The 17,900-nt window shown below is 34.9% G+C and overlaps 1 protein-coding gene across 3 annotated transcripts in view; it reads right to left on the bottom strand.

Annotated features, from left to right (window-relative positions):
* Positions 1–7,102: 7,102 nt before the first annotated feature.
* Positions 7,103–17,900, bottom strand: part of LOC106461317 — an 87,805-nt gene continuing 77,007 nt past the window's right edge. For 2 of the 3 annotated variants that reach the window (XM_022388188.1, XM_022388187.1), the window contains 3 exons: positions 14,060–14,327; positions 11,167–11,551; positions 7,103–7,390 (listed from right to left, as the gene is read on the bottom strand). In XM_022388188.1, the coding sequence (XP_022243896.1) occupies positions 7,227–7,390; positions 11,167–11,551; positions 14,060–14,230 (720 nt within the window). In that variant the 5' untranslated portion in view covers positions 14,231–14,327 and the 3' untranslated portion in view covers positions 7,103–7,226. Of the gene's footprint in view, positions 7,391–11,166; positions 11,552–14,059; positions 14,328–14,470; positions 14,700–17,900 lie in introns of those variants that run through there. The other variant, XM_013921135.2, reaches the window with a different exon arrangement.

Here is a 17,900-nt window from a genome sequence, read left to right as displayed (position 1 = left end):
GTCTGTTAGGGCTTACATTGCTACACTTTGTTGTAGAACTGAAATAAAAACCTTGGAGGCAGATGACTCGGCCATTATTTTTGTTATAAATTACAGGAATATCTATTATGCATCCAGTGATTACAATATGAATGTTACGCTCGGAGTTATAAGGAATGCGAATACATGTATCACAATAATAACATTTTCGTTATATAAAAACAGCATAGTTTAATATTTTATTCTTCATTCGTTAATCAGGTTTTACAAAGTAATGGTACTGAACTAATGATATAACCCATCTAAACTTTCACCTCCAGTAGTCCTATAGTCTTCTATTACTTGATCAAATAGTTGGAAACTTTTTCATTGAAGGAACATAAACATCTGTTTAACATAATAATCAAATTTATTTTGTTTATTCATAACAAAATAGGGCCTTTCTAGGAGTGTCCTTAATAACAGCATATTCTTAAGATGGCTCTTTTTCTTGATCTAATAGCTTCCGAAAAGAGTATTCAGTGCGTTGTTGCCCTTCGCATTCACACCGTACATGAAACATATTAACTCTTCACTGAACATGAGATAACTATTGCCAGTTGCATATTAATCAGGGTGGTGAATTCACCTACAAGTACCCTGTGATTAATGCATTCTTCTGAACTGTACGGCAAACAAACTTTGTGAGATTTTTTTCTTCTCTCTCTCTCTCTCAACATCAGTATTGCGAATTTCGGCAATACAAAAACATGTTTACTCTTTGATTCGCCAATTGCCAGTGAGTTAAAGCGATTTCAGGAAATTCCACTACTCATCAATATCCCTAGACAAGAGCGAATCAATGAAAGAGATCAGGAATCTTGTAGTGAGGATGTGTAATTCATGCGTGACTTGGGAACAACAAAAACCGTATATTCATTTGATTCTCAGGGTTAATAATAAATGATGTCTTCTTCAAATTTACACGTATTATATATATATCAGGAAAATATAAAGAATTTTAGCGCCACCTTTACACAAGTACCTTTCTACTGCTTTGAAATAGTAAAGTATTTTTTGTAACATTTAATCAGTCTACTGCAACAACCACAAAAAAACAACACTTTCTTTGTTGTTGTTGTTTTTTTGCGAACTCTTGATTGAACATAGGATGTTAAAGGCTTATCTTTTTATTTTGCTATAGTTAATTGTAACATCCACGCCTAGCAATTTACTTGATATTTTTTAACTTCTAGATTCTAAGTTACAATTACTGTACATGCGAGTGTGATTTTTTGTTTCTTTGCGTATATCTTGAATGGAATATCTTTTCGATAGGGTGGTTGGTTTTCCCTTTGCTAGATGATACCCTAAGATAAGTAATGATGAGGAGCTTGATATGGTGGATAGAAATAGAACCTTGATGGAAAAAAAATTCGGAAAAGGTAAAAGATCTAAGTAGTACGCAATGTTCGGGGAAATAGCTGGTGAGGAAAGTCCTGGAAGGAAGGGTACAAGAGAAACAACCTAGGGATAAGAAGTAAGGGAAGTCCTGGAAGGAAGGGTACAAGAGAAACAACCTAGGGATAAGAAGTAAGGGAAGTCCTGGAAGGAAGGATACAAGAAAAACAACCTAGGGATAAGAATTAAGGGAAGACCTGGAAGGAAGGGTACAAGAGAAACAACCTAGGGATAAGAAGACCTGGAAGGAAGGGTACAAGAGAAACAACCTAGGGATAAGAAGTAAGGGAAGACCTGGAAGAAAGGGTACAAGAGAAACAACCTAGGGATAAGAAGTAAGGGAAGACCTGGAAGGAAGGGTACAAGAGAAACAACCTAGGGATAAGAAGTAAGGGAAGTACCTGGAAGGAAGGGTACAAGAGAAACAACCTAGGGATAAGAAGTAAGGGAAGACCTGGAAGGAAGGGTACAAGAGAAACAACCTAGGGATAAGAAGAGAAACGTACCGCAGAACGATCCAAGATATGGTTAGCAGAAGACCTTTGGAGCCAAGAACCTGCTCTTGGGCATATAATCTAATAATAATAAATGTACATGTAGCTTCAGGATCCATGTTGAAATTCAGCACTGATAGGTTTCATTAAGTTAATATCTTACCAAATTAAATAGTTTTGAATAGACACAAGAGTATTCGACTTTGTTATAGTGTATCTCTCTTTCAGCAGGCCTGGTATAGTCTGGTGGTTAGGGCGCTCGACACGCAATCTGAGGGTCGCGGGTTCAAATCCCCGTCACCGAACATGCTCGCCCTTTCAGCCGCGTGGGCGTTATAATGTTTCGGTCAACCCCACTATTCGTTGGTAAAAGACTTGACCAACAAAAGGTGGTGTTGACTAGCTGCCTTCCCTCTAGATTATCACTGTTAAATTAGGGACGCCTAGAGCAGATAGCCAAACTCTGGTTATTTAATAAACAATATGACGATTCTATCATATGAGATGTCCTTTAAAACGAAACTCTCATAATGGGTGTGATATAATTTTATTAATAACAAGACAATACTCCTATACCGGATCTTTTTCAAGCTTTTTATATATTTTTAAATAAGGAAGCGATATTCCTGTACGGCTACGTTTTCTAGTTTTGTAACTAACAAAATAATGCAGCATGTATTATCGGATCCTTTTCAACAAGACAATATTCCTGTACGGCTACGTTTTCTAGTTTTGTAACTAACAAAATAATGCAGCATGTATTATCGGATCCTTTTCAACAAGACGATATTCCTGTACGGTTACTTTTCTAGTTTTGTAACTAACAAAATAATGCAGCATGTATTATCGAATCCTTTTCAACAAGACAATATTCCTGTACGGTTACTTTTCTAGTTTTCTAAATAATAAAATGATACGCCAGTTTCGGATCCTTTTCAACCAGACGACTCTTGATCATATGTCTTTTTATAATAGCGTGATTAAACTGCAGTGAATCATATCTGAAAACTGTGTATTAAGCTGTATAATCTTAATGATAATTATAATAATTACGATTTATTTTTGGCTTGTGAACAATCTTCACACACATATATATAGGAGGATTTTGTATTTTTTAACTGTCACCTGACATTTCTATATCATATAATATTTATAGTACCAAGAGCGTTATTACGTGTTAATTGTCTTTTCTTTTATTGGTTAGAATTAATTGTATTCTCAGTATTCCCAGAGGATCAATATCTATGAATTTCAGATCCCAATAGATCCAAGACATTTTAAACACAGTGATATTTTATACATGATCATGAATAAGTGGTACGAGGATTAATGAAGAAATTATCCTATAAAATAAGCCACTACTCAAAAGTCCAAGTCCAAAAAATGTAACTAAGCTTTAAACGTTGTTACCTACATTTGCTTGTTTTAATTATGAATTAATTAGATTGTAAATCTCATAAAGCTGCCGTTGGGCAGCCTCACTTCAGCAAGATCACTTTAATATGATGTTGGATTAAAACAACTAAAACTTGACCAGATTCGCTAGAGGTCATATACACACAGGTGTGATATTATTTTGTGGGCATCTAGCCGGGACTTGCCACACAATAAATAAGACATAAGTTTATATGTATTTATGTATTTCATAGGAACTTTTAAATAATTCATTATGTATTTTACTCATTTATAATACTAGACGTACTTCCGCAAGATCCCCGAAAGTGTTCTGTTTCAATAATAAATAAAACCAAAATTAAGAATACCAAATAGTTTTATTTCTTGCTTTTGAAGTCCATATATCATGCTGTGTTGTAGCCTACTAAATGCGTAATTCTTCTATGATTCATGCGCACGTTTTACTAACGTCACTACAGTATGTATTGCACTCTTAAACGTCTCGTATATGACGTCATTTTAGCGTCTGATTAACAGACAACACACTACTGTAAAGTGGTGCGAGTAGTTAAAACAGATGACCCTTCCAGGCGGCGTTCAGCCCCTTTCGATAAGTAACTCACTATTTAAACCATAATAATTCATTATTTCAAAAATTAGGATATTTTGTAATTATAAATTATTGTAGTTTAAATGGTATATGTACATATTTTACTTTCATGAATTAAATACCACGAGATATATCAGTAAACCAATTAAATTTATGTGTTTATGTAATATATAGCAATTTATGGTATTAAATTTAGTTACTTCAATATATTTATTTTTATAGTATTTGATATATTTAATATATAGCAATAAATATCTTTAATATTGATAAGTACATTGTCCAAATATGGTATGTATGATACCGGAAACTTTACATTCTGTGACCATTCTGTTTCGGTGTTTAGTAATTCGATAAGCAGTCCCAGCCTCGTGAGATGTTCTTGGGATAATGGCCGAAAACACCGCTAACAGCGAGGATACCCAACTGATGACTTAAGACAGAGTTGTCATAGAGGCTTTTTAGGGTTTACCAGTTACTCATAATTAAGAAAAAATATTGCTCATTGTAACTATAGGTTTGTAACAGCTCTTCTGGTAGAAATTTTTTTCCATAATGATGGACCCTGCTAATTATACCAATAGAGGGCGCTAGTAGCGATGCGATCCTTCTCTATAGTCAGATACCGGAAGTTTATATTCATCATGTTTATTGTCTCACCCTCTTATCGTGCTTTCTGTTTGCTTCATAAATATAATAACTCAAAAATGCCTCAAACGAACTGCTGTGTACCCGGATGTTCTAAGAGAGATGGGCATTCGTGGTCTTCAAATCAGAAATTGTCAAGAAAGTAGCTTCATGCGTTCAGAGGGGACCAGTATAAATCTAAGAAAGGAGTTATTGTTTGCCATGTCCACTTCGTGCTTGACATCTATGTATCTGAAACTAGCTATAGTAGGCCTATTTTTAATAAAGTTTTCAATAATTCTGCTTTCCATTTAGAAATCTGTCTAAAATTATTCCCATTTTATAACCTTTTTACGTTGAGTCAAGTTTTAAAATTTTATTTATAAAATACACTCCTCCCCCCTCACCACGTCCAACTTAGCTGAGCTTAGTCTACAACATTATTTTTATAGGCCTATGAATAGTCATATGTAACGCATGATACTTGATAAAGAGTAATATTTCAATAATACTTATCCTGTATGTTAAAACCTAGAGTAGGCTTGGAAAGTGATTGTCAGTAAATATTATAAAAATAAAATTGTATATATATATATATATATTATTATGCTGTTTGGACCTTCACCCCAAAGATGACAAGCAAAACCATGTGCCATTCCAAGTGTGTTCAGCTGGTCCAAGACAATCACACCACAGTCCATGAGAAGAACCGAGTAAGTACTGAAAAGGATAAAACGCTTCAACCAACCAGTAGTTGACACAACCGAGGAAACTATCCTAGCCCTATAAAATGACAATGACAGTGCCAGATACACATGTTTAAATGTGATCAAAAGTTACTCGTTATTTTCATTCAATAGCTACAATTATATCGTTTTATTCAGCACTTTAGAATAAGGTTTCTACCATCATATTGAAACTATGCTTGTTTTCATGTAACAAAACAATAGTCTAACACTGTATTATCGCTCATATTATTTTGTTTACCTGTCGATTAAATCGGCTTTTCTGCCAGTACTTTTAGCTCCACTGCTAAATATTCACATTTCTCACTAAGTCTAGTGGAATTGGTAAATTAAATATCAGGAAAACAAGTGAAATTCGTGTACCGCTCAATTCCGAAGCATGCGGGGGCCCATTGATGGAACCGCATCGATACTGGCGCCACCGTGCGTTAGCAGTTTCGTGCACGATCTTTTCCGTTATATCTCGACTCAACCACTTTTCACCCACTAACAAATTAATATTCTCGTGAAACGTATTGAATTTAGACGAGATTTTTAATACGTTAAGATGCCTTGACATGGTGCACACGTCCAGCATAATATGACCTTCACTAATGATTATTTAAGTCTACAGGCCATAAATACGTTTTGAAATACTTAATGAAGTTGTGTTGTAGTTTTCAAGATTTTTGTTATCGTAGTAAGTTAATAGATTCTAACACCTGCCACCTTATTTTTCACTTACATAACTTTATATTTTATGTCGCCCTTACTTTATAAATTAGAAATCCATAATTCGTAATTACACTTTGAAATACTTAATGAAGTTGTGTTGTAGTTTTCAAGATTTTTGTTATGGTAGTAAGTTAATATATTCTAACACCTGCCACCTTATTTTTCACTTACATAACTTTATATTTCATGTCGCCCTCACTTTATAAATTAAAACTCCATAATTCGTAATTACACTTTGAAATACTTAATGAAGTTATGTTGTAGTTTTCAAGATTTTTGTTATCGTAGTAAGTTAATAGATTTTAACACCTGCCACCTTATTTTTCACTTACATAACTTTATATTTCATGTCGCCCTTACTTTATAAATTAGAAATCCATAATTCGTAATAGACTAAGCATAAAATTCTTCTAATTTCATGTATCGTAGTAAGGTCATTGACGTGGGTGGTTTTGAATATGATATATAATTATATTGCGTAGTTTATTATTGTCTATTAAATGGTTTGTAGAAAAAATAACATGAATTCCGTAAAGATTGTTGTTGTTGTTTTAGCTCAAAGCTACCCAATGGGCTGTCTGCCCCCTGCCCACCGCGGAGATTCAAATCTTGTAAAATTACCACCGATCCAACGAAGGAACATTTCGTAAATAATGCCATACATTGGTAAACATTAAAGTAATCAAAGCCTGGGTTTGTCTTGAACACATTTTTTTTTTACATACGACTCCCATGGATTTAGTGGTAAGCTTATAAAACTAAACTATGTGGTTCGATCCTCCGCAGTGGACGCAACACAGATAACCCATTGTGTAGCTTTGAGCTTAAAGAAACAAACGGACAGTCTATACCTACGTGCATAGAATTTTTGTATTGTTATATTTAAAACTACCTGTATAATGTACTAAATGTTTCTAAATACCAACAGCTACACGGTAAACCTGATGTCTAAAGACGCTAAAAATCAAGTTTCGATACACGCGGTGAGCAGATTACAGACATCCCATTTTGTATCTTTTTTGATTAACAATAGAGAAACAAACTAAATAAATTAGAATATATATAGACATGATTTTTATAGTCGTTTTAACTTTATTTCGTATTTCATCCTGTTGATTAAGTTAGAAAATAAATTAATTTTATAATTATACTGATAAAAAAAACACAAATATTCGTTATACAGTATGTTTGGAGAACGTTCTGCATACAAGTGCAGCTCTACAGTTACGGTGTCGAGAGACCTGGTATTTTAGAACCTGGATTATTAATGCCTGGTCCACGAATTCCAGCGCCAGATAAAATGCTAATATCGGCACAGTTTCGATAAGTCTCCTGCGGACCACATCCAGGTCTTTCTATTCCGTCCTCACATTTACCCCAGTTGTTACCTAAAATTCAAAATAATATATGATAAATCAATGAGAAATAGAATAAGACCAAGGACGTATGTCATAGTTATGAATTAAACACAATGTTATTATTATTATTAATGCTTAAGCTTATGAAAAGTATTTTGTTTTCTCATCTTAAAATACAGATTTAACACTAACCTTAGTGTTCTAAGTTTATCGATCTCGTGAGATGGTGCTGTATTGTGTTTAGAATAACATAAAAAATGCCCAGCTGAGGAATCAACGTATTCTAATCGTTTGTTCATATGTTCTCGTATACACAGTTATGGATTTATGTTCACTATAAGTGATAAGTTATTCTATAATTTTGATCTATGTACTTTTGATTGGAAGTTATTAAAAATAATTATGATTTTCATGGATATATTTTTGGCTTTCACTCAGCTTTTGTAGTCAACAGTTAAATAATTATTCTATGATTCTGCTTTTAGTAAGAAAGTTAAGGTTTGTATTTTAATGATTAAAACTTGTTCTTCAACCTATTTATATTACACTATTCGACAATGACATTTAAACAAGACAAAATCATCATTCACTGAAATAAAATGTAATACTACTACTACAGATGACGTCAATAGGATGCGAGTGTGGCCCAATGGTTAAAGTGTTGTGCTATAGATCTGTAGGCCTAGCTTCGCGTCCCGTTATCGCCACAAAAAATATATCGCGCTCCCCAACTTTGGGGCCGTAGGCGTATTATAAGATGGTTAAACCCCCGTAAGATAAGGGTAGACCAAGAGTAAAGATCGTAACGAAACAAAATGGCGGCCATAAATATCACCCATTTAAAACTACCTTTAAAAATGTCTGATTATTAACAATGGCTATTTTACAATATTGGCTGAGCAAAATCAAAACTTAGTATACTTATAAAACCGCCTAAATCGCTATATACGTGTTTATGGAGTGGATCAAAATTTAACTATTTCAACGAATTTTCACCTAAGTAAGTAAGTGACTTTTCCAGACTGATAAAATAACGAACGGTATCGCTCTAATTCTTTTACGGAACTCTTCAGTCTGGGGTTCCCAACGATTCTTTTTTTGTACCGAAAAGGATACTGGTGTATATATATATATAAAACGAACGATGCACTACTTCGGGCATATAATTAGGTTTGAGGGTAGGTTGGTAGAGGTCCTGATGAGTAATAAAATTGAATCTGGTATACGCGCCTTCCACGCTTGGTATTGCTGGCGCACAAAAATATAGCTAATAAAAAAGGAAACAAACAAGAATAATAATAAAAAAATTGCCAAAATAAGGGATAAATAAATTTACAAATTTATAAGTAACTTCAGTAATTGTAGTTTTGACTTTCTTGTTTCCATACCTTTTGTTTTAAAACGTTCTATATTACTATAGCTAGCTAGGTTACGTATACATCGATCCCTACTTGTCTTTATAATATTTTGAATTTTTTTATTATACTTGTATAGATACAATGCAGTTCATCGACTTGTTCCTTACCAGGAATTCTCTCTAAATTGGTAAAATTATTTGACCAACTGCAACTTTATAACACACACACAACAAACTCAACTCATATTATCTACTATGTTTTGTCAAAACTAAGCTTCATGAAACCTATAACACATGAACTGTTTCTCAAGTGTAATCACACATATTTTTATTAGAGCCCTGTACTAAATCAGTGTTTGTTTGTTTTTGAATTTCGCGCAAAGCTACACGAGGGCTATCTGCGCTAGCCGTCCCTAATTTAGCAGTGTAAGACTAGAGGGAAGGCAGCTAGTAATCACCACCCACCGCCAATTCTTGGGCTACTCTTTTAACAACGAATAGTGGGATTGACCGTAATATTATAACGCCCCCACGGCTGAAAGGGCGAGCATGTTTGGTGTGACGGGGATTCGAACCCGCGACCCTCAGATTGCGAGTCGAGTGCCTTAACCACCTGGCCATGCTGGGTCCACTAAATCAGTGAAGAATGAAGTAGTTAAAAATTACTCCAGGGTTGCGTTGATGTTCGTCACATTTATTGTACTAAATAAAAAGATCCTGCTACTCCAAATTTGGCGTACATTAAGTAGTAAATAGGACTACATTTTGTCAAACTTATTCAAACATTTCAATACCTGATAAAACAAACCATAAATATATCTTAGATTAGTGAATATTTTATATATCGACCTAAAGTGTTCGAAACTACTCTGGGAAGAAGTGAATAATGTGAGATTATGTGCTAATGTAAACAAAGCTACAATTTTGTGACAGTTGATATAATTAATAAACAAAGCATATATAAACAATAAGGAGTAACATATGGTGTCCCAGAAGTCTGGACTCATGGGAAAAATAGGCATTATATTCTTAAAGTTAAAATAAAGGGCCCGGCATGGCCAGGTGGTAAGGGCGCTCGACTCGCAATCTGAAGGTCGCGGGTTCGAATCCCCGTCACACCAAACATGCTCGCCCTTTCAGCCCTGGGGCGTTATAATGTAACGGTCAATCCCACTATTCGTTGGTAAAAGAGTAGCCCAAGAGTTGGCGGTGGTTGGTGATGACTAGCTGCCTTCCCTCTAGTCTTACACTGCTAAATTAGGGACGGCTAGCGCAGATAGCCCTCGTGTAGCTTTGTGCGAAATTCAAAACAAACAAACTTAAAGATAAACACATACCTACTGTTAATAGTACATATTTCAATTAAGAAAGTACTCTGATGGCACAGTATACCAAGAACTGGTATGTGTATGGCTGTTAATGGCAGGCAATTTGAATAATAAATAAATTAAGAATAAATTGTGTATTTTTCCCATGGGTCCAGACTTCTGGGACACCCCTTTATATGTTGCAAAATCTCAAAATTAAACCTAACATGCAGGGCACCCGATCTCCGCAACTAGTGGGAGTTCGTGAATTTATTATGTGGAAGGAAAAGTGTAGCAATTTATTACAGGTGGAATAATAGAGACAGGACACGTTAGAATACTTTACTCAGAATCAAAACAGTATAAGGGCTGATTAAAACAATCGTAGACTATTGCGTTAGGAAGCAGCAAAGTCTTAAAATGAACGGATTGAAAAATACAGTAATACAAGTACGGGACTTCTGTATCATTCTGGCTCCTCCAGAACAGAAATAAATTATCTCTTCTTAAAGAATCCGACTTGAAACTATAATCTCAATACAAGTTTCTCTGTAACTAACCAATCAGGTGAAGAATGTAGAAAAGTCTCTGCTCCACGGGACAGTTGAAAGATAGTCCACAATGCACAAGGTTAAGAAAAATACAACTATTCCATGAAAGAGTGGGTGAACTCTAGTCTGGAAAAAGTAACACCTTTGATTTAGCGGGTGATCTCATCCGGGTTTAACCTGTTTTAAGTCAGAGCTTAAAGAATGCAAATGTTATATATATATATATATATGCTTCAGGAGAATTAGGAAAGTATTGCTTACATAATATTTTATATGATTAACTTTGATCAGTCCATGAAAATGTCGAAAATTTGTAGCGGCCTAGCAGATATGCTGCCATAAAAAGTTATATTTTTAGCAATGGAAACGAAGGAAGGAATAGGTTTGTGATCTCCACCAACGTAATTATGATATTGCCATGCGAATGTTAGTTGTCCATTTTATGTCAACTTAAAACGGAAGTCCACTTTGTGAAACAAACATGATATACGTATATAGTATGACACATAGCTCGAAAAAAGTGTTGACGAATATTTCCTAACGTATTATTTTTCCATTATTTATTCTTCAAAAATCAGTTTAAGCACTTACCTGACATCCAGTGCCAACGAAAAACACAGTGACTGCAAGTTAAGCCTTTCGGAAGTTGTACTTGCGTGAAAATGAGCCCAGTGTCGTTAGTGGGAACTTTCAAAACGGTCCCTGACCCGTCTGTTAGTTCGAGAATATGGTTGTCGAAGCACTCGTTAGTTTCCCACTCTTCCCAACTGGAACGTGGACAGAGAGAAAACTGAAACCAGCCCATATGATTGGCTACAAGTTGAATGATGATATCAATATTCGATTCTGGCTCGAACGAGCGAACAGTTATGTTGCCGGCATATATACCTCCAGTTTCGTGTTCACGTGGTCTAGGCAATTCCCAAGCGTCTCCACATTCGCCACAATTTCCACTTACATTTTCCTTCCACTGATGCTAGAATTATATGCGAATATATGAATAAACATTCATAGGAAATGTTCTCTCGTGTGTATATGAATTTTTAAAAAGTTGTAAAATGAAGTATAATAACCTGTCTAAATACGGCACAAATATAATTGAAATTTATAATATTTCAGCTGTGACAAGGCAAAACCAGAGTTATAAAATAACGTCCATCGTCTTTCTTTAGTTCATTTCCATGCGAATTGGTCATCTGATGACCCCTCATATAATTTCAAATGAACTGTCATTCACACTATGCTGATAAATGAAGATTTTTTTTAGTATGACCTTACATTTTGAAAGTATTTGAAATTTTACTTCAATATGAAGTATAATTACCATGAACAGTTATTGGAAAAGCTGTTTTCAATTCATCATTGTTTACCAAAGTGGCCCGGCATGGCCAAGTGGTTATGGCGCTTGACTAGCAATCTGAGGTTTGCGGGTTCTCTAAATTTTATTTCAAAGAACTCAAAAATGAATTGTATTCTGCTCACAGCAAGCCACCAAATATATCGTCTGCTATGATATCCAATGGGTCAAAAACATGTAGAGCAACAAGACGTCCAGTGTATCAAAAACATTTCTTTTTTACAGGTGAGCTACGTTTGACCCTGAATTCACATAACAGATGAATACTTGTTTGAAGATAATCTGAAACTGAATCTAACCACTACCATAAAGAAATGTGACACATATATATTGTGTGGAGTTTGGTGTGGATATTAATAAACATTGATAGACGAACCAACCTCTACACCCTGTGGAATGGTACGAATAAAACCACGCATTACTGGATCACATTCTTTGATCTTTTGTGCTGCCATGCGTTGGTGCTATTGGCAAGGCCTTATTTATCCTAATGGTTAATAATACCAGTTTCATCGTGTTAAACACATGATATTTGTTTTGAATAAGTGGAATTTGGATGAACAAAGTGGCCTAGAAATACTTTGGGACACGCGTTACATTCCCCCAAGTAACTTCGGTAAATTGTTTGTTTGTTTTGAATTTTGCGCAGAGGTATACGAGGTCTATCTGCGTTAGCCGTCCTTAATTTAGCAGTGAAAAACAAGAAGGAAGGCAGCTAGTCAACACCACGCACCGCTAACTCTTGGGCTACTCTTTTACCAACGAATAGTGGGATTGGCCGTCACATTATAACGCCCCCAGGGCTGAAAGGGCGAGCATGTTTGGTGATACGGGGATTCGAAACCGCAACCCTCTGATTGCGAGTCGAGCGCCCTAAATATCTGACCATGTCGGGCCGCGCCTTCACATAAATGTATAAGCACGTTGTATAAACGTGAACAAACACAAAGAAAATCTTAGTAATAATTTTATCTTTGAAAATTAACACTGGGTTTCTAGTATACAGGCGGGCCTTGTAAGGTCTGTTTGTAACAATCTCGTTGACATGGTAATCAATTGTGGCTGTGTATATCTGACACAATCTCAGAACAGGTACCGTACGATTCAGGCGAGCTAAATCGACAGATAGCTGTCGTTTGCTTGTGTTGTGAATGGTCCGCCTTGTCCAGGTATCCGCAGGTGCACCATTAATTTGAAGAAGGTTTCACGTAATGCTAACGAAACAATACGCAACAACTTCCAGTGATTGGTTGGCTTTCTTCATCTGATAACTTTCTAGATGAGATTCAAGCGTTGTTGAGAAACAATATATAATAGCTTAAGCTCTGTAGTTCACTTCAAAAGTGACAACTTTGACAATATTATGTAAATCTACTGTACAATAGTCCGGATGACCAATCATTTGAATTTCAAACAACTGGCTGATTTGCATAATAATAAGCTGGGGGTGGTGATGACGTTATTGAAAGCTGTACTTTTACCTTGACATAGCTATGATAATGCAAATTCCAGTTATCCTTAAATATTTTCATAAATAAATATATATATACATATATATATACATAAACAGGCTTGTATACATTAGTTAAATACTAGAGAAAAGCTCTCATTCTGTTAAACACGTTCTACATAAATTTGAGAATGTAATAAGAACACTTTGCTGAAATTAGAGAATTATCACATGCCAGCCTTATTGTGTAAACTTATTTTACCTATGAAGCACTATAAGTATCACACATAATAGACTATTTCTTCCTTCCTTAAGTGCTTTTTAGCGAACTAAATAAATCTGTAGAATTTATTTCAATTCGCCCTTCAATAATGTTAGGAATTTTGCTATCGAAACTTTATGAACATTTGTATACATTCTTCTAAGATCTCTACCTTAATAAACTTGTATAGAACTTTAACGTAACAAACTCTCTTTAATATATTTTTTTTATGCTTATCTTCGCACGGAATTTATTGTAAAATAATATTAAACCTGGAGTCCATTGACAAGAAGGTTCTTTTTTAAAATTTCTGATATTTTACGTATGTAAAACAAAACCCACCCACAGTGTATAGATGAGATAGAGGAATGGATTCTTGACTCGCAATTATGTTTGCCTTGAGAAACATACATACCACTATTCCTCCGCAGAACAACTCGGTATCTTCAAAGTTGGACTCGACATCATAGCCGAATCTCCACATCATATTCCTGGCAGGTGGCTCTAACAATCGTCCATGTCCCCAAACTTCGTAGCTTACAAACATCAGAACCGCAAGGATAAGCAGCATAGGTGGCGATGTCATTCTGGTCTAGTTTATAAGTCTAGTAAGTACGAAGTTGATTGATGGTCCAGTGAAGTAAAGCACTGCAGTGTTATGATGGCAAATTGAGAATCTTAGGCTGTAGAGTATCAGTAAAGAAATACGTATGTATAATAAATAATGCACTTACACAGAAAAAACGGTATGTTTAGTGTTGTGTTAAGTATTTAGCTTTTAGGATATATAAGTATATAATATTCAATTAACAGTAGAAATATTTACGTTCAAATTCCTTCTTGCTCCCGGTCTAACCAATCAGCGTGAATGTGGTATTATATACCTTTAAGTTCACTTCCGTGTTCGAAGGAGATTCGTTCGTCAGTCGAAGTTCAACCCGTTAAACGAGTTTGTATCCATCGTTCTTACAATGTCACGGTCGGACTTTCACTTTCCTCTCCGGTCAGGGTACGCTTCAGTAAAGTTAACCTACGAATCTGGGGTAACGTAGCACAAGTGTAGATTTTCTAGGGGTGTGTATCTTATCATAGTAGTCGATACGATACATATCTAGATACAGAAGGTTTATTGTTATTGTTTGTAATTATGCACAAAGCTACACAATGGGCTATCTGTGCTTTGCCCACCGCGGGTATCGAAACCCGGTTTCTAGCGTTGTAAGTCCGCAGACATACCGCTGGGCCACTGGGGAGCACAGAAGTTTTACCAATGGTTTGTTACAAGGTTTGACAGTCTTGTCTGTAATTTATTATCTATACTCCTAAGTAAACATTGTCTTATTTAAGTACTTCACACTTTACAGTGTTTTTTCAAAATTCTCAGGTTTGATCAACTAAATGGCAGTTGGCAAGAGAAGTAAAATATAAAAAAAGTTAACGTCTGTCTATCTATTTTGTTCTTGTTAATTTGTCATGTTACTTTGTATGTAATGTTTTTGATAAAAGAAATGAAGACAACACGTAGTACTCAATACTCAACTTCCTTTATTGAATCATTAATTTTTAGCAAAAATACTTTATTAGAAATTCTGATTTTTTTACTGTACAAAAGATTTATAATGTTTACTGAAAGCTTGTCAAATTTCGTGAAGATACATAAATCGTATCGGACGATGTATCGATACAATCGTATCACGGCTTCACGATATGATAATCGTATCGTATCGCTGTATCGCGACACCTTTAAGATTTTCACATACCCTGTATAAATGTACGATCACGAGCTTTATATATATATATACTAATGATATTAAGAAATATAACTCAGCAAGGCCTAATGCTGGTGGACGTTTTCTAATACAAAGATAGCTCAACAAGGCCTAATGCTGGTGGATGTATTCTAATACAAAATTAACTCAGCAAGGCCTAATGCTGGTGGATGTTTTCTAATAAAAAGATAACTCAGCAAGGCCTAATGCTGGTGGATGTTTTCTAATACAAAGATAACTCAGCAAGACATAATGCTGGTAGATGTTTTCTAATACAAAGATAACTCAGCTAGGCCTAATGCTGGTATATGTTTTCTAATACAAAGATAACTCAGCTAGGCCTAATGATGGAAGATGTTTTCTAATACAAAGATAACTCAGCAAGGCCTAATGCTGGTAGGTGTTCTCTATACTGTATAGTAACATGCATGATTTCCTCTTAATGAAGATAAGAATGAAGATACCTTTTGCCTGTAATTTGAAACGTTTTCTCTTATTATATTATCTTAAAGCAGTTACTAATTTTAACAATCAAGTTTCAATGTGTTCATTGTATGTTTATCATTGTACAATGTACGTTTACTATTGTATAATGTATATAATGCCAACAACAACATCTCTCGATGCAGATTGTGCTCCGTTTCAAATGTTCCGGAAAAATGAAATTTTCTAAGGATTTGTTTGTTAGTGAGCACAAGGCTACACAAAGGGCTTTCTGTGATATGCCCACCACGGGTATCGAAATCCGGTTTTTAAAGTTATAAGCCTTCAGTCTTACTGCTAAGCTACCTGAAAGAGGAGAGGCTTTTCTAAGGAAGATTAAGTGACATTTTCTAGAACTCCTCAATTAGGGAACTGCTTACTAACTGATTTACCATTTAATTCAATGCAGTAGTACCTGAACAAGATACCAAATCATGAAATTATTTTTTTTTACATCAAAATATTTTATAGTCGTGTAAATGGGAATTGCATATAAACATCTCTAAACGACCTTTCGAACTCGAACTTAAAGCCAGTATAGAACAATATAAAAAAAAAGTCATGCTCCCCATTCAGGACGCTGGTAAATCCTGTTATGACCCGGAATAACTTAACTAATGCAACAGGGTCCATTGTTAGCTAACGAGTAGTGATAACATCTAACAGGACTATTCGGCAAAAAAGTCAATGTACGAATGGTCTAGAGTTCATTTCTACACTCACCACCAAAACATGCCCGACTCACCGTATTTACTGGGCATTTGTTCGTGGAACATAGAACGGATTTCGATAGCCTGTTTGTTTTGTTTGTGGATGTTTCAAGTGTGACTGTTGTGTTTCGTAACTGGATTCTTAATTCGTCACGTCTTGAGTGTTTACATGTTATAAGTAAGTACATACAGAAAAAGCAGAGATGAAGTTTGTCTGGAAGCCTATTTTTTAAAATAATTAAAATTAAATTACAATCTTCAATGCTAGAGGTAAAAACAACCAAAAATATTCATGTATCTTATATATATATATATGAACACAATTTTATAAGCTTTTGTACCACTGAAAGAAAACACGAATTATCCACAAACGCCCTTATATTATTAAGTATTTTTAGTCAAAAATATTCATGTATATTATATATATACATATATGAACACAATTTTGTAAGCTTTTGTACCATGAAAGAAAACACGAATTCTCAACACACGCCCTTATATTATATTTATATATCCTGTGTTTCTAAATACACCTATTTCTTAATAGTTGAATCTAATTATTATTAGTCAAAACTTTACACTGTTTGTTCCAGATAAACATAATTATTAGTTTGAATAGGTTTTCTATAATATTTTGGAAAAGAAAGACAAATATATTTATCAGTTACCTTTATTCACTGTACAATTAATAATAATATCCATTCTGTGTTGTTAAAAACAAAAATTAATAAGTGGCAAATTTTTATACAACAGACATAATTGTCTGCAAAACTTTTCTTAAAAGATCTTCTTAAAGTATTAAAACGTATTACAAAATAATTGTAACGTGTCATGTCCAATGGTAGAACAGCTTCCAACACAGAGAAATATTGGACATGCGATCCCGATAACTTTTTATTGGCGAGCACAGAACAGGCATGTCATGTCCAATGGTAGGACAGCTTCCAACACTGGAAAATAATGAACGTGCGATCCCGATAGAATTTTATTGGCTAGCACAGAGCATACATGTCATGTTCAATGGTAGGACAGCTTCCAACACAGGGAAATATTGGACATGCGATCCCGATAACTTTTTATTGGCTAGCACAGAACAGGCATGTCATGTCCAATGGTAGGACAGCTTCCAACACTGGAAAATACTGAACGTGCGATCCCGATAGAATTTTATTGGCTAGCACAGAACATGCATATCATGTCTAACGGTAGGACAGCTTCCAACACAGGGAAATATCGAACGTGCGATCCCGATAGAATTTTATTGGCTAGCACAGAACATGCATATCATGTCTAA

The sequence above is a fragment of the Limulus polyphemus genome, unplaced genomic scaffold (genome assembly GCF_000517525.1).
Source record: "Limulus polyphemus unplaced genomic scaffold, Limulus_polyphemus-2.1.2 Scaffold933, whole genome shotgun sequence".
Lineage (NCBI taxonomy): Eukaryota > Metazoa > Arthropoda > Merostomata > Xiphosura > Limulidae > Limulus > Limulus polyphemus.
Note: the sequence above shows the minus strand (reverse complement) of the source record. Positions and strands in the feature narration are given on the sequence as shown.